This window comes from Cephus cinctus, unplaced genomic scaffold (assembly GCF_000341935.2).
Source record: "Cephus cinctus unplaced genomic scaffold, Ccin1 Ccin1_scaffold0024, whole genome shotgun sequence".
Lineage (NCBI taxonomy): Eukaryota > Metazoa > Arthropoda > Insecta > Hymenoptera > Cephidae > Cephus > Cephus cinctus.
Genome location: NW_014332772.1, coordinates 1723 through 19796, shown reverse-complemented (window position 1 = coordinate 19796; position 18074 = coordinate 1723). Strand labels below are relative to the sequence as shown.

Sequence of the window (18074 nt, the reverse complement as noted above, 5' to 3'; positions counted from 1 at the left end):
GAGAGAGAGAGAGAGAGAGAGAGAGAGAGAGAGGTTGCTGTTTAGTTATCACAATAATTAGATGATCCTGTGCCGAAAGGATTACTTTAAATATATCAGACTCAATTATTTAGATACACTTAAGAGAAAATTGATCAAGCTGTTTTCATGGGTGAGTTGTCAAACGGACGAAGCTGGAAGCGAGAAACGTTGCTGCCAAAAATGTTGTAATTGGTTAGACGAGATATGGTGTAAAGTTGATAGATGTAAAACTTTCTCTGCGTGTCCCCCTTCTTTTATTTTCACCCGTGATTCTGTGCAACAGTGCAATAAGTGTTGGATAAGGAATTGCAAAGGTATTGTTGGGGCGCCATGACAGATCAGTTATATTTTATATGTTTTCTAAGAAATAATTATTCCGGTTCCGCATGGAAAGATTTTTCATTGGAAGGCTTTAATTTTGTGTAGTAAGGTAATCTACAATGCTTTCTGTGAAGATATTTTTGTGATACAAAAATAAACTGTTACAACTCACCCATGCAAATAGGCCGTTCCATTTTCCTTTAACAATTCGAATATGAGAAAGCAACAATGAAATTCGATTTTTGTTCATTATAATTAATTTCAGCGTTATAATTAATTGATTATGAGAAAATTTACTGACCTTAATTAATACATTGTTACTAATCGGATCTATGTAATATGACAGTAATAGATATATTTTTTGCTTTTCAGATACAGAAAATTAGCATTAAAATGGCATCCTGACAAAAATCCTGACAACTTGGACGAAGCAAATAAGAAGTTTAAGGAAATCTCCGAGGCGTACGAAGTCTTAATCGATGGTAATTTATGTGACGACTGCTAGTTCACTTTCGATGATAATTTTTGTTCGTACCTTAACCTAAAAAAAGAGTAAAAAAAGAGTAACGACTGCCATGCTTTACACACATTCGACACGCTTGGCACGAGCTTCCTTTCGGGTATTTACTTTTAGATGGTGCTTTCGTAAATTTAAACCATGCGAAATTTGATATTTTTGCATGTTTACAAAGGATGAAGACAGCTACGATACAACCGTTCAGTTGCTTAGTAAAATTCAAAAAGAAGTGCATCTGTTCCGTAAAGTGATTCTATTCAGTTGTAAGTAAGCTGGCAGAGGAACAATCATGAAACTCTACATTGAGCTGTAAATTTAATAAATTATAATAAAAGTTCTGAATGTGAGAGACTTCACTAGTGCAAAGACTCACTGCAACAATATTACTAAGTCGAGATGATCAGATTAATTTCCTTATTTCTGGTGAAGTATATGTATAGCAGAGGTAAAGATTTATTTCTCATTATTTTGTTCATGGATATTAGAATTTTGCAGTCGAAACAAGCATGTATAAGGAAAATATAATTATGGGCCAATATTTTAGCTTAGAATACTCTTCGCATCATGTATAATTATTTTCTTTGAGAATATTTTCTTACTCGATTGAGCATGAAACTGTGTGTTAAAACTATATGAGATCAACCAAAGAAAGTACTACTTTGTGCCAGTTTCGTTTGACAAATTATTAGTTGTGTCTATTTTCAAATATTTATATGGATGGATTAAAGGAGTTTCTTTTAATTGTGATAAATAAGGATGTGAGTGAGAAAATATTTTATTGCAACGTTGATAATAATAAGTGTTCCAGAATATTGCAATTACTTAAAATTAATGCGCATAATATTAGCTTGTATATTTAGTTTTTTTGAGCACTTATACGTGCGAACTTAAATTACGAAAGCACCTTCTATTGTTACCATAACGATTTTTCTTCGCAAACATGGATTCCATGTATGGTTTTTTGTCATAATACTACCAGTAAAGTGCATAGAAATACGAGTTTACAGAAACTAAGTATTACAATCATGTAGAATTTTAGGTTTCTCTCGTTTTAGGAAGAAGTAGAATTTTATTTTGTTGTAGACATTTTGAGAAACATTATATCTTCCGTGTATTATGTTGTTGGGGCTGAATTTTTTTATTATTTTGTTTTTGGGGAACTATGCTGTAACTTTATGAAGCGGAATACTTCTGAGGATCCGATGAGCTCAGTTACATTATATATTATTCCAAAGAGACGCTTAACGGAACCTTTAAAAAATGTCTGGTTTCTGGTTTGTTGTGAGATTTCTCTGTCGATGCAGATACTAAGAGAAGAACCTACGACCAGCGATTGTATCAGAAGGCGTCTTCAAGGCCAGGACGTGGATTCACCTTCCGGAGTTTCTTTGATTCTCCCTTCCAACGATATTTTGGTACCAAAAATTAACACACAAAAAAAGCACCTATTCAGAGTGTTCGCCAGTTTGCAGTCATGTGAAAAGAGTTTTCTTTGAGGACGTTACCACTAGGAAGGACTAACCTATAATTGGCGAGATTCGACCGAGTCTCTTGATTGATGTGTCCCGAGTCCACGACATTGTTGTAATTTAAGAAATTTCAATTTGACATCTGTAAATTGCCAGACGCTGCTACTACAATCATTCAAAGAGATTGTGTAGTCTCAATGACGGATGGTCTCAATCGGTTTCTACAGTTTAAATTGAAAACCCTTCGGTTTATGCTCAGCCGTGGCCCTTTCTTTATGTTATTTTGCCCGATGGAATGCTGCTTTTACCTAGTTTTATTATATTTTCATAATTTATTCTCGTTGCTCTAATAATTTCAAGTTTTTAACTTTGCTCCCCGCAAGACGAAATGAATGGTCAAATATTAATCTTTAAACTGCTGGAAGTCTGTATACAGTCTGTTGAACAAGAAACGAATTGGCTATTTATACCGAAAAATGAAAGATATTCGTCTGAACTTTTTTCGGCGCACTTTTCAATCAATAGGCGACGACGTCACCACAAATTCGTTTCAGTATCGTTCGAAACGTCGAGAAGCGCGGACGTTTGCCGAGATGAGCGTCGCGTACGCGAAGCGATTTGAAGCGGTTTTCCTTTGCACACACTCAAAAGGATCAACATTATACCGCCGCCAAGTACATTAAAAAGTCTAAAAAGTTTTTTCAAAAGTGGGCGACGCAATACGAATTATGGAAAAACGTTGAAGAGCAGCCCAATCGAGGGAAAACGCGAGCGACCACGAGCAAGCAGGACAAAGCAATCGTTCAGCTCTTCGAGCGTAACCTTACGCTTCGACTGCCCGAAGCCAAGGCCAAACTAGCTAGGAAGGGACTGGACGTCAGCATCGACACTATTAGGCAGCGCTTACAGGAGGCGAATATTTCATACCAATCTACGAGCTCGAAACCATTTCTGTCGGAAGCCCACAAAGAAAAACGCAAGAGGTGGCCATTGGAAACAATGATCGCGATTGGTCGAAAATAATTTTTTTCAGATGAAGCGATTTTCTAGGCATGGGTTCGAGCGAAGTGTGCTTGGTCCATCTGTGGTGATCCTTTGATCCAGCGCACTGTTAAACATCCAATAAAATTGAAAGTCTGGGGATGCTTCTCGAAGCGTGGATTTGGCTGCTTGGAGCTCTTATGAGAATTTAAATGCAGAACAAATGATCAAAATTTACACGCAAGGTTTCATTAAATCAGCAAACAAGATGTTTTGGCCGAATTTCGATGATTGGGTTTACAAGAGGACAATTGGTATGTTCAGCAGAAACACGCTGAGGGAGCAAATACATTTGAGTTGTCAAATCTCACAACTGTTTCAAGATTAACGATCAAATGACCAATCAAATGTACTTGCTCCCTCAGTGGTGTTTCTGCTGAACATACCCAATGATCCGAAACACCGTAGCAAACGCTGCAAAGCCTCGAAGGAGGAAAATGGCATCATTACGAATGATTGGCGCTCTCAATCTTCTGACATCAACCCAATCGAAAATATGTGGGATATTATGAAGGCTAAACTTGATGGAAAGCAGCCTGTATTTACATTGGGGCAGCTCTCGTGAATCATTCGTAAAATGTGGCGTTCTCTTTCCTCCTCTTACGCGGAAAAACTCGTTGAAAATATACGCAGACGTTGCCAGGTTGTTATTGACAGTACCGGTGATTTCACTGTTTACTAATTCAAATGCGCCTTACCATTTTTAATGTACTTTCAAACAAAAAAAAGTCGGAATTAAATATCTCTTATAGTTTTTGAAAAATCGCGATTCCTTTCTTATTGAACAGATTGTATATACATATACATACACGCTTCAATATTTTCTTCATACTGCGAGCAATAGTGTAACGGTCGAAGTGCTGTCAGGGATCTTTAGGGCTGCTGAATACGAATATGACGTAAATAAATTTTAAATTCTTAGTACCTGATCCAAGAAGGCGGATTTTCACATTAAAACTTTTGAAAAAATAGTACCAGAGGGCTTTTGGTCATTGAAAACGAATTGAATGAAAAATTTTCAAAATTACATGACAGATTAAATTTTTTAAATTTTGAATCATGACATTTAATTTTTATTTGTTAACAGCGACCTCAAATCACCGATAACACCGGAAAAAGTTTTAAAATGTCGAAAAAGTCCTTAGAAGCCTATATAACGATCTCGAAAGTGGTATTCGAACTTTATGCATTCTCAATCCCTAATGACACATTAAATACGTATTTCGAAAAGTATCGATATCGTTTAAAAAACAAATTGCGGCAGTGTAAAGGTTGATAACCCTAAAATAACCTAATTGTCCTACTGCTTAATTCTCACAACTGAATCAGTCATTCGCTCCGGAAATCAACCACCGTCTGATAATATCAGGACTAACACGAGGAGTCTGCTTTTTTTAATTTGGAAACAAATTTTGCATATGATATCTTAAACAAAAGTATCAACGCATTTAATATTGACCGAGACTTTTTGATTTCTTTTTCAGAAAAAAAGAGACGAGTTTACGATCAACATGGCAAAGAAGGTCTTCACATGCCCGGTAGCAAGCGTCGCCACGAGGATGATTTCCATGCTCAGTTCGGTGGATCCTTTGTCTTCAGGGATCCTGAGGAAGTTTTCAGGGAGTTTTTTGGCGGAACGCATTTCGAAGATCTCTTTGGTGGTTAGTGAGAAATTAATTGTAAAGGTTTTTGTTTGATCATTTTATGTGCACCGCACATGTATCATATAATTATTGGGGTTAAGAAAATCATATCTCGATCAAGTGGCAGACTTTTCAATCTTGAACTCGCTGTATAGAATGATGTAACATTGTATTTTCATAAGTTTTAAGTTTTCAATGTTACCTTACTTGATATTAAAGTTATAACGATTTTATTCTTTTAGGTTTTCCTGGAAGTGGTAGTCGTTATGGCGTGAACAGACACAGCCATCCAAGTAACACTCTGAGTACGCCATTCTTCAGTCCACTTGGTATAGGTTTCGGTTTGGAGGACCTGCTTGGTCGTAGCATAGGTAACTTCACTTCGTTCAACACTTTCAGCAGCAATTTCTCAGCTCCTAGTGGGGGAGCACCGGTTACAAGAACAAGAACATCTACGAGATTCATCAACGGCAAGAAAATTACTACTAAAAAGTAGGTTTATAGTATATTCATTACAGTTTAAGATCGACTGCAACATTAGTTATTATTATTTTACTTACAGAGTCTACGAAAACGGCAAGGAGACCATTATGTCCTACGAGAATGACGTGTTGCAGTCCATGACAGTGAACGGTGTGCCCCAGTCGATAACGTACGCGTAAAACACTTCTTCAATAATATAACCTACATCAGGATTTCCATTCGACTTTCCTTGAGCGACTTCTGTATTTCATCAGATTTTCTGAGGCCTCCACCAGCCGCCAGGACAAGGTTGACAGCACTGGTACCCATGCGAGTCATGGTAATCATGGTAGCTATGGTACTCACACTACGCACGGAACCCATGGTAGCCATGGAGGCCATGGTAATCACACTAGCCATCTTGGACATAGCAACCATACTAGCCATACCAATCATCCCAGCCACGCGAGCCACACCACTCATGGTTCAAAACCATTCAACCATAGCGACTACTTAACCAGGATACGTGCACATCCTACATCACACGTAGCCACGAAACACGAGAAGAGTAAGCGGAAGTAAGCTTAGTGCTTGCTGCCGTTTTTTTTCTTTTTTCTTTTTGAATTGAAACAAAATCTTATCGATCGTGAAGAATCACCTGCGACGGACCAATTAACGAAAATTCTACAAAGATTCTAGACCCCGCACGCTCATTTCATCTATTGAAACGTATTACGGTAATTTTCTAATCTTTCTCTAAAGTCACTAATTGGGTGAAGTCTTTATTTTCGAGATGACACTGGGCGAAATTACATTTTTTTTAAATACTTTTTAGTTTCGTTTGACAAAAAATAACAGACGTGGTCCGTTTCTTCGAACAAAAAAAAGCTTATCGAAGCCTTTAAACTGTGTTTGTAAAAAGTTCCGAGCAATCTGCGATTATCGCGTCACGTTTAATTTGATCGATCAATTGACGGGCATTTCTTTTTATTCTAATAATTCATGGTGTACACGTTAGAGCTCTTGGATACTCTTGTACCTTGGGTAGTACTGAAAATGTACATGACTTAACAGGGATTATAGGGATGAATGAATCGCTGCGGTTATGTTCCTTTATTCGTCACAGACGCCAGTCGAGTATCTTGTGCGTTAATGAAGTAACTTGACATGAAAAAAAGCCAACGAAAGTGTGTTTGAAAAAATTTGTAACATAATTCGTAGCCATATTTTTTTCAATTTGAAAATAAAACGAACTTCTTTAGAAGGTTTTGAGATTTTTCAAGATGGCAAATTTCTGAGTTACCGGGAATGTAGGTGGGTGGGGGAGAGAAAGAGGAACATAAAGGAAAATTAAAAATATACAGGGACGCCAAATTGCGACTCTTGGAATACGCATACGTTGCATGCTCGCACCATACACTTAGAATATTAAGTGCATACATTCTAACAACCATCCTAATTATAGTAATATTGCGATAAGCGACCACTTAAATTATTATTAATTAATTTCGTTAAGGATGCATATCTCGCCATTATGTGCGTACGATTCGACCGAGCCAATGGTCATTGCTCGTACCTTAACGTTTTATCCCTCTACTGTATGTTCTCCTTAAGAAATTAATTCATTACGTATGTGTATATAATGATAAGGATGAAAACTGTTAAGCTAAAAACAAATACATTATTACTATTCACTAAATTATTTCGTTTATTCGAAATCTTTACCTTTGTCTAGTCAGTCCACTACGTCAAATTCCAGTTTTTGAAATGTACGAAAGATTAAGAAAACAAAATGGACAAAGCTCTAGATGGTAACTTCAGAAATTATTATTGTTAACAAATTTGAAATATCAAGCCGTACGTATCGTTAGTAACCTGTGAATATCAATTGGTGTGAATATAAAATTCATAGTCAATTTTAGTTTAGACTTGTGATATAAAAATTGTTATTCTTATGTATCTGCTCATAATATTTACAAGAGTGCTGACCTATAGTTTCAGTTGTTCGCAACTGAACTATACAGACAAACTGATATTTTATTGGTAAAATAAGATCCTGAGTTCGAGATATGTACTTATCTTCATTTTCATCGATACTTTGAATATGAATTGCACTATGATTTTTGAAGAGTATCTAGGATTCTTGCACTGATTAAATTTGGTATTGTCGCTTACGATTTTACATTCATAATTATCCGGGGAAAGTTCAAGATAAGATTTTTCGTACACTTTATCAAATTCCTAGATAAAACATTCGTATAAGGATCATACATACCAGTGATAGGAGGAATATGTGCATGTGGAGAAGATAAACAATTCTCAGAAGGTAAAGCATCCATATTGATGATGCCCATATGAGGTGCACGATACAAATAATATTATTGAGTATGTGTAAGAAAGTCTCAGGTTGGATCCTCAGACAGACTCCAGCGCTCGGACGTACGATTTTGGTTGGTGAAAAATGATCATTTTTCTCCCATAACCTGGTATATTCAACAATCAATGTACTGAGTCCGAGCGCTGGCGCCAGTATGAGGATCTAGCCTTGGTAATTACAAGATTATTCTTAAGATACAATAATGAACTCGTATGATGCACAATTAACTATTTTGAATTTGTATTTGCTCCCGAAAATTGATACAAAGGTAGATTAAAGAAAATACAGCGGTATAGTGGCTTGTTTAATAAAATACATATTTCATATAAGATATACGTTATGAATGAATCACAAAAAGAAGGCCAGTGCCTATGGAAGTTATATTTTTCATTTTTTTTAAAACCGTTTTGGATACGTCGGTTGTCATTTTGTGCTTAAATTTTTTGAACAAGCAGAAATATTGCATTGCATAAATGCATCCTGGAGTGTAAATATAATTCTACTTTTTGCCGATTGATGCAACCAATGTCGCCACTTTTGTAATGTATTGTTCTTTAGCTGCATCCTGACTCAGTCCTTTCTTACCTTCCCAGGCGTCCCATTTGGCCTTGCCTTTAAAATCCAACATGCCAGGTCGTGCTAAAAGAGATAAATCAATTATTTTTTTGAAGTGGCCAAAAATATATCTACATTTTAAGATTCGCTCAAAATCTTAGTGTAACCTTTAGGAAGTTCTCCCAGGGTAATTCTACGAATTGTCAGTTTCAAACATCAGAATTATCATTGATCGAATGCCTCACAAGGAACGATTTCCATCAATGAGAAAGAAGATTTTTTAAATTTTCCGACTGACGCGACTGACCTAGGAAAGCACCTTCATACTAAATTGTCAACTTTAAATAGTCAAAGCATGAAAGATAATTCTTTGATTATATTTTTAACCTCGATTTCTGTATTTCATAAAAGTAGATGGCTATTGTAATAAAACCAATAGCCTTTAACGGAGATTATCTTTAATTTCGTATGAATCTGTGAGAATAGTTATGTATACAGGGTTTTTCTCCCATGGAAATCAAATGAGCAGGCTAATTTTAACTGTGGCGTTTAGCCCGAATAACCCTGTATAATTGTAAAAAATGGTAACAAACAACACTGAATAAAAAGACTGTCATTGAATTGAGGTTATCAATAATGATATAAACGAAAAATGAATAAGGATAAAAAGCGCATAATCATATGAATTTTAAGAATCTACAATGTATATGGAGATTTGAGCTAAAGGTTGAATGTGGAGAAAACAATTAAATTCGGAATCAACGTCAAGACTTACATAAAATGCGAACTTCCTATAGCGATTCAATGTGAATAAATTCTAACTGAGAAATTACACATGTAATCCATTGCCTGTCAACATCAAATTGGAGAATATCAATTGTTGAAAGTTTAGTATTACACGTGACCAGATGGCTACATATACAATACCGATTCAAGATAACATTGTAAATATTAGAATATGTTCCGTAAATTTATTGCGAGTAGAGTATCGTTTTGTATTGTTCATCCGCACGCAATAGAGTGAGACTCGACCATACTCGCAGTACTAGCAGCTCATTTCCTAACGTACTACTATGAACTCCCCATTCTACTAGTTGGACGATTTCAAATTTTAAATAACTGACAAAATACTTTACCGTTCAGACTTAAACAAGTCTGCGTATTCTTGTATAAAATGAAGTGACGCGATTTGTTAAAATGATGGATATGCATGTATATGATTGATTTAATGTAAAAGAACAATTAAGATTTATACTTCGTGCGAATAATCAGATTTCTAAGATGTATGCAACTTTATGTAGGTTATGTTGTTATAGACAAAGTGTATTGTCTGATTGTACAGACACTTACTTGTATTATTGTCGCCCACAGTGGCTTGTTTGAAAAGTGCATAAACTTCGAGAAGGTCTGCATCGGATGGCTGCGTCACCAATTGCTTAACCTCCTCAGCGGCTTGATTAAATTTCTGAAATTATCATTCCAAAATTCTAGCCGCAAGTATATCCATCGATTTTCGTACATTCATTTAATATTGCATATCTGTAAATATTATTATGCAATTACCTAGTAATTGTATGCGGTAAAAAGTAAACTATTGCTTGTAGCTACCTCCAAGCACACAAAACATTTTATGTATAATAATATATTTAATAGATGTAAATTATATGCAAGCTATTAATTCCTAATCAAATGTTTAACAGGTTACATTTATTTGTATTATGTAAATTCGATATTATCTTCTCATTACAAAGATTAATCTATCGCGTTACATATTTGAATAGGAATTAATAGCTCGCATGTAACTTATATCTGATAAATATGTTATGTAAAATTGTGTGTTTGCCAGTGTTTTCTGGGTCACATTTCTGGATAGGACAAATGTATCTTTTTTTTAACATCTTAGTACCGAATGTGTCCATCAAATTGACCCATTTGTTGGCCCTACTCGTTACCTATAAGTTAAGGCAATGGCCACAAATGGGACAAAGCTATTTTAATCAGCGGAATATAATTTTTTAACAATTTAGGTAGTATGGTAGAATTATGCTCGAAAGTTGACCCTATATTTTTTAATGCCTTAATAGAAAGAGCTTAATCAGTTGCGTATGCTGGCTCAAAACAAAATTTGTTTACCGTTTAGTTAAAGATATATTAATTATTAAAGTTGGGCAAAAATTGTTGTATTTAGTCAAATGTCCTTAGCTTTCGCAAAAAGTAACGAGTTAACCTATGCATTAGAATAGGTATATTTCCAGATAGCTTGATATCTGAGGCGTTTACTAGAAAAAATGAACATCATTTACCGTATACTTATTGAGAAATTGCTGTTAAACAAAACGCATGCGGCGGCTGTCTCTGTCTTTCGCGTGTTCTTATCTCCACCCGTAAGCGCTAGAGAAAAAATTATGGTGCAGATTTCGGCGTTCAGTAAGCATTAAGTATGATTTATTAATGGAAATCGAAATAATTATTATTTTAATAAAAATTATATTTTTAAGGTATTTTTCTATTTGTTTGAAACTTAACAAATTATATATGTCTATTGATTTGACTTCAGCCAAACTCTACCATATTACCTTAAGTAATAAAGTTTCGTTAAAAATGTCTGTTTTCGTAATTAATTGAAAACTTGAATAGACTGATAGTAGCAAAAATTAATGAAAGCTATGTCAAATGTGGCCAAAAATGGTACAGTTACCACATACCGGTACATTTACCTAACGTTCTGAAATTTACGGTCAATACTCCATGCATTGTTGTGTCTCACTTCATTATGTTATGCAGATAAACAAGAACACAATGATCGTTGTAGAATGTTTTCAAATTTCGGAATTATACCTATGTCATGAGAATATGGAATTTTTGAAACTTATAAATATATGTATAAAGCTATATATTTTCAAAAGAAAAAATATTCTTTTAATTTAGTTACGTTATAAATTGATCTACAGGAATGTAAACAAAGTATTTATTAATTATCGAATAACGACAAAAGGTTAACCGTGACAGGAATTATTAGAACAAGCACTAACACGCTTTTTTATTAACCTAACCTCAAATAATTTTATCGACTTAATAACAAAAATACATTTCAATATCAATGCATGATTATTAGTTCTGGGCCAAAGGAATGTAAATTATAATTTAAAAAAACATGTATTTCGTAACATAAAAAGTATTTACGTCATTATACTAAAGGCAATGAGAATTGAAAAAAAAAATCCAATAGATAAATTGTTACATAACAAGTTATTTAACCTGTTTCCCATAATCAGTGTTAGAGGTCAATAACAATGATAGTAATTGTTTATTACAGCAGTAGCCAAAAATGATTTTATAATATAAAAATCTCAAAATTGTTGTACATACAATAAACTATAATGAAAGCTAAATAATCATATCCTATAGAATAAACTTTCTATTAATTTTACAACAATAATATTGCAATGCCACATATTGAAGGTAGTTTCAAGTATATTGGTGAATTGAAAATACAAAGAAAATGAAGTAATCGATTAATTATCGTACTCACCTCGTCCAGCGACATATTGCCGTCGGATTATTTAGTAATTCAAATTCTTTAAATACCAAAAGACTGCTCTTTTGATGGAAGATACACAATTCTACAGAGAGATTAAGCAGCGTCCATCGTCACTAAGCAGTAGTCAGAACTGGTCAGAAATAACGATATAACATGAGCCCCGAATGGAATTCCCTAGGAGACTTTGAACTTGAAGGTGACATGCAAGATAACAGAACAGGTTGGACAATTCTGCAATGCTGCCATCTGTTGAATACTTATAACACTAAACAACATTATCTAACTGAAATACAATCTTTATGCATACGAATTGCAAATGTAGAACTTTTTCAGTGGATGCAGTAATTTTTAAAATTATTTAATATTGTCTTCACTTACTGTCACGTAAATATGACTACAGGAATAATATGTCACAAAACGACGTTCCTTTTAATCTGTATATTTGAAATTAAGAGACTCTGTCGAATCTGGCGCCTTGTGCAGGCAACCGATGGTACATGCGTTGACTGAAGAAGTAAATAGATGGGGCATTTTATAGGATATGGTGACGCGCTAGCCTGGGTGTCATGAACTCCGTTTACACGACGTTCTTAAACCGGTTTAGTTAATAGACAAATAATAAACATGTCTATTTGTAAGGAATATTTGGGATTAGTCAAAACCTTTAAATCAGTATTTAATTAAACCGGTATAAGACTGTCGTGTGAACGTGGTCATGGACACCTAAGATGGACTTGATCCTGTAATGTAAGGTTAGCTTGGCGCCACCTATACATATACAGGGTGTTCGTTATGAAACGCACTGTAGTAACATCGTTGCATTCCTTGTCAAATTCTAATGAATACTTATATTTTCATTTTTTATTTCATATATCAAAATTTCGAGATAATCAAGGTTGAAGTTGCAGTAATGCGACCAATCAGAGCGCGGTTAAACGGAGCGTAGATGACGTTGCGAGTCAGCCCGCAAGACCTGCTTACACTCGGCCAATAACACTAACAAGGAAACCCCCCCAACCCGACCCCACCGATTTCAATAATTTTTTGATATGTTGTAGTACTCGACAAAATAAGAGACACGTATTTTTTTGTGTGTGCTGACATCCACTTTAAAGGGGTGAAAACGACCCCTGAAATTCACCCCCGAAAATCGTTTTTTCATCATATCTCGACTTCTAATTAATATTTTTTAATAAAACCAAGTGGAAAATATTTGTCATAAGAAGTCGAAGATATGAGGTGTGTTTATGACCCAAGGGGTTGCAGCCCTTATTTTATATTTTGAAAAAACTATATTTTTTCTGCTTTTTTTCTGCATAAAAACCGGGGTATGGGCTCAAAATAATAAAGAAAAGCGTTTCCGTTAACTCCATCAAATATTTCAGTTGGGGTGTTTCAGGATTTTTCAAAGGGATAAAAACCACGCCTAAATTTTACCCCCGAAAATTGTTTTTTATCATATGTCAGATTCTATTTGATATTTTTTAATAAAACCAAGTGGAAAATATTTGTCATAAGAAGTCGAAGATGTGAGGTGTGTTTATGACCCAAGGGGTTGCAACCCTTATTTTATATTTTGAAAAAACTATATTTTTTATGCTTTTTTTCTTTATATAAACCAGGGTATGTACTCAATATTTATTAATATTTTTTAATGGAACTATGATTAAAAATTATTTTTATAAGATTTATTTCTTTTTCTTCTCCTTTTATAATCAATTGTAAGTTACAGTATTTTATTAGGCTGATATGTTTGTTGCTGATGTGAAATCTTCTATATCATCAATTGGAATTGAAAATTTATATAATTCAGATCAGAGTGGGTTCCAATTAGAAATGCATTCTGGAAGAACATTAGCAGTTGAAGGAGGTGCAAGTGCAATGAAGTCTTTATGTTTTAAGCACTTTTTTGAAGATAATCATTATTGTCAACACTTTGAAGAATAAAATACTGTGACTTACAATTAATTATAAAAAGAGAAGAAAAAGAAATAAATCTTATAAAAATAATTTTTAATCATAGTTTGATTAAAAAATATTAATAAATATTGAGTACATACCCTGGTTTATATAAAGAAAAAAAGCATAAAAAATATAGTTTTTTCAAAATATAAAATAAGGGTTGCAACCCCTTGGGTCATTAACAAACCTCATATCTTCGACTTCTTATGACAAATATTTTCCACTTGGTTTTATTAAAAAATATCAATTAGAATCTGACATATGATAAAAAACAATTTTCGGGGGTAAAATTTAGGGGTGGTTTTTATCCCTTTGAAAAATCCTGAAACACCCCAACTGAAATATTTGATGGAGTTAACGGAAACGCTTTTCTTTATTTTTTTGAGCGCATACCCCGGTTTTTATGCAGAAAAAGAGCATAAAAAATATAGTTTTTTCAAAATATAAAATAAGGGTTGCAACCCCTTGGGTCATTAACAAACCTCATATCTTCGACTTCTTATGACAAATATTTTCCACTTGGTTTTATTAAAAAATATTAATTAGAAGTCGAGATATGATGAAAAAACGATTTTCGGGGGTGAATTTCAGGGGTCGTTTTCACCCCTTTAAAGTGGATGTCAGCACACAAAAAAAAATACGTGTCTCTTATTTTGTCGAGTACTACAACATATCAAAAAATTATTGAAATCGGTGGGGTCGGGTTGGGGGGGTTTCCTTGTAAGATATATGTATGCGTCTTATGAAATTATAGTAATTAAAACAAAACAGTGGTCACGCGCTATGGTCTAACAGTGGCGCTAACAGTGGTCACGACCCGAAAAGCTATGGTACAAGGAAGAGGTTACAAAAGACGAACGGAAGGTCAAGAAATAGAGGGTAAAGCCCACCTAGTTATCAAGGCGTAACAGTTAATCATAGGTCAATTAATAGTACTTTGCGATACGAGTGCGAGATAGCGAACTTCATAGGCAGGCCGTGAAGTTGGTCGCACACCGTACACGAGAAACACAACGGCACGAACCGAAGGCGAGTGCTGCTTGTTTTACGAGTGCGGCGAGTATGACAAACTTCACCGCCTGCCAATAAAGTTCGCTTTCTCGCATTCGTATCGCAAAGTACTATTATGTAACTCATGCATGAAAAACACTACTTTTCGTGCCTCCAAAGTGACTGGAGCATCTCTTCATTGGAGGAGGCAGCCATAAGAAGAGCAAGGAAGACTTCCAAAGTGAATGCATTTCAGGACAGCGCGCGAGAACAAAGTTTACTCGTATCGCAAAGTACTATTCTGTAACGAATGCATAAAAAGTGCTACTTTTTGTGCCTACGTCTTCACGAAATCATCTAACAATAGGAAGATCAGTTTGATCCAGAATCACTTTCGGGTTAGCAGTCATGAGTCCAGTCCAGTCAAATTGTTCTCTAAAAATTCAACTCAAGAAAAGATCTAAGCTCAGTCTTTTGTCGCCGATTCCACATTCGAATTCAACAGTTAAACATCATATTGACCATCTATTTTAACCGTTTGAGTGCCAAGGAGCGATTTTGCCCCTCTTCTCTGTTGCTCGAACTTTACTGTTACCACTACATTGGTGCGTTCCACTTAACGCTCGCAATGCTCGCGCCCACGACCGTAAGATTTCGTGTTCCACTAGCTTGTGGACTGTTGTGGACGTCGTGGTCGAAAACTTAAGTGGAACGACTTATCGGACTTGTGAACGATACAAAGATGACTGGTATTGTAGAGAATATGTGTATAAGGCTAATGCGTGAACGGAATTATGTTTCTGAGAGTTCATCAAGCTCAGATGACGAGTGGGAAGCCGCTCTGCAGCAACGAGGAAAACGAAAACTTCGTCCACGAATTAAAGGTTACGGTGATGTTGTCCACAGTTACATGGACCACGAGTTAAAAAGTCATTTTAGGTTAGTGAGCATTAATGATAGTAAATCTTGCTTTATCCAAATTTGAATGATAATGTCACTGTTTTTGCGTTGAATGCATTTTATTTTCAATCGCGTTTTACACTTTTGAAATAAAAAAATTGATGTATTTACACTTTTCCTCTATTTGCAGAATGTCAAAGGCTACATTTGAATACCTTCTCAGCATCATTGGAAAAGATAACCAGGAAAATAAAAGGCTGTCCAACTATTGCTTCTCACCAGCAGTTAATGATAGTCCTCTGGAAAATGGCTACTATGGACTCGTACAGGTACTTGACAGGTTTATGAAATAACAATGTAAATTAATTATCAGTGCTCTTATTTTCATTTTATGTCTACATTGAAATACAAGTTATATTTTTCAACGAATCTCTTGCAGATCTGTTTGTGATTGGTTAATGTTGGAAGAGCTACTGGTCTTCAATCTGTGCGAAGAGTCACAAATACTCTGTTTAGACAGTCTGCAAGATTCATTGAGTGGCCCACTGGTCATAGAGCTGTGCAAGTGATGCAAGGATTTGAAGAAGGTAGTGGGTTTCCAAAAACTTTTGGAGCCATTGATGGTACACATATTCGTATTGATGCTCCAAAGGAAAACTCTGCAGATTATGTTCATCGCAAAGGATTTTATTCCATTTAATTGCAGGTAACCATCATCTAAATATGTTAATCACAAATACAGTATGTTGTAAATATTTACATGTATATGTCTGCATTTATTTGCAGTTGGTGTGCGACCACAAAACTTTAATTACGCATTGCTACACTGGACATCCTGGCTCGGTCCATGACCAAAGTGTTTTCCGACTATCTGAAGTGTCAAACTACCTATCCGATGATGAAAAGTTTCCTGCAGATAGCCATATTTTGGGTGATGCCGCTTATGAACTGAATCAACATTTACTCACTCCTTTTCGAGATAATGGCCACTTAAATGAGAGACAGAAGAATTACAACTACCGCCATTCAGCAGCCAGGGTGACAGTAGAAAGGTGCATCGGTTTATTAAAGGGCCGTATAAGAAGCTTGTTGCATTGCTTACCAATGACAAGAGTCGATTTGATGGCAAAGTATGTCGTAGCATGTTATGTGATTCACAACAATTCTACATTACGAAGGGATGAAATAAATGTTATAACAATATCTCCATGCGTGCAGGAAAATGTTAGAGATGACAATGTTTTATATAAAGGAATACAGAATACTGGGGTACATAAAAGGAATTTGATCATGAATACTTTGCAGCAGTAAATGAGTAATCTCGAGTGGTCTCGGGCCAGTACGGATAGTTTGTACTTGACGTGAGAACTCGCTCAAGTCTCTTGATACTAGGGTAATGAAGCCTAGTTTGTATAATCAAATTTATGTACATTGTTGTTGTATTGAGTTTGAATACCATAACACACTAATAAAAATATTTTATTATTAATTCAATTTTTTTTTCACCAATAAGCTTAATTTTTTTAAATGTTTGTTAGAATTCCATACTACAAAAGGTATAAACTGAAGCTCAAATGCATCAATCTGTCTAGCTTCCGTCCGCTGCACTACTGTGATTTCGAATCACTGCTTATACATGAATAACATTCAGTTCGTCAACTAATTTGGACCCATTTATACAGGAATCATTAATCATGAAAAAAAAACTAAAACTCGATTTTTAGAAAGTTCTGTATTCATATACAAAAGGAAAGAACTAAAAAATATTGTTTAAGAATTAAAATAAAATTAAACTGACTACACCCTAATAGTTGAGATTATCCTCTGATAATATTAATCTCTATTAATAATACCTAGGTAATTAATATCTGTAGAAATAAACTAAACATTTGAAAATAAAACAGTGATTAACGATTAAAGGAACGAAATATATCTATCTGTCCCTCTCGGAATCGTACAGCGTTAGTTTTTCAGTCTCCATCATAAATTTGAATTGAAAATGGCGCACAAAAACATCAAACGACCACAAAGACCCACCTATTTGATGTGGGCGAAGCGATCGCATCGCGGTCGCCAATGATGACATCATCGATGACGTTTCAGGGACTGCTCACAGCGACCGCGGCCTTAAGTGAAACGAGACAGAGGGTGTTCCGATCGTTGCGAGCGTTAAGTGGAATGCACCCTATGTATATTTTTCTCGAAGCGTGCCATGGATGTTCGAGAAGGAAGCGTGCACGTGCGAGAAGGTGCACAGTTAAGGCTTTCACACACA

The 18074-nt window shown here is 35.2% G+C and overlaps 4 protein-coding genes across 10 annotated transcripts in view; 3 read left to right on the top strand and 1 right to left on the bottom strand.

The window, feature by feature from the left end:
- LOC107266740 (dnaJ homolog subfamily B member 6-B) overlaps positions 1–7176 on the top strand; it is a 39544-nt gene extending 32368 nt beyond the window's left edge. For 6 of the 7 annotated variants that reach the window (XM_015737528.2, XM_015737535.2, XM_025084122.1 and 3 more), the window contains 6 exons: positions 715–824; positions 2164–2274; positions 4854–5030; positions 5255–5504; positions 5575–5664; positions 5750–7176. In XM_015737528.2, the coding sequence (XP_015593014.1) occupies positions 715–824; positions 2164–2274; positions 4854–5030; positions 5255–5504; positions 5575–5664; positions 5750–6056 (1045 nt within the window). In that variant the 3' untranslated portion in view covers positions 6057–7176. The remainder of the gene's footprint in view (positions 1–714; positions 825–2163; positions 2275–4853; positions 5031–5254; positions 5505–5574; positions 5665–5749) is intronic. The other variant, XM_015737574.2, reaches the window with a different exon arrangement.
- Positions 7177–8069: 893 nt separating this feature from the next.
- LOC107266763 (acyl-CoA-binding protein homolog) lies at positions 8070–12129 on the bottom strand. The gene is made up of 3 exons (XM_015737587.2): positions 11939–12129; positions 9757–9871; positions 8070–8490 (listed from the first exon to the last, which is right to left on the bottom strand). Exons 1-3 carry the CDS (start codon positions 11951–11953, stop codon positions 8351–8353), a joined length of 270 nt encoding a protein of 89 aa, XP_015593073.1. The 5' UTR covers positions 11954–12129; the 3' UTR covers positions 8070–8350.
- A 3023-nt stretch (positions 12130–15152) lies between these two features.
- Positions 15153–16823, top strand: LOC107266733. Its single transcript, XM_015737514.2, has 4 exons — positions 15153–15838; positions 15990–16128; positions 16239–16505; positions 16586–16823. The coding sequence occupies exons 1-3, from the start codon at positions 15642–15644 to the stop codon at positions 16248–16250; spliced, it is 348 nt and encodes a 115-aa protein (XP_015593000.1). The 5' UTR covers positions 15153–15641; the 3' UTR covers positions 16251–16505; positions 16586–16823.
- Positions 16368–17288, top strand: LOC107266727 (putative nuclease HARBI1). Its single transcript, XM_015737501.1, has 3 exons — positions 16368–16422; positions 16506–16540; positions 16586–17288. Exons 1-3 carry the CDS (start codon positions 16368–16370, stop codon positions 17108–17110), a joined length of 615 nt encoding a protein of 204 aa, XP_015592987.1. The 3' UTR covers positions 17111–17288.
- The last annotated feature ends 786 nt before the right edge of the window (positions 17289–18074 follow it).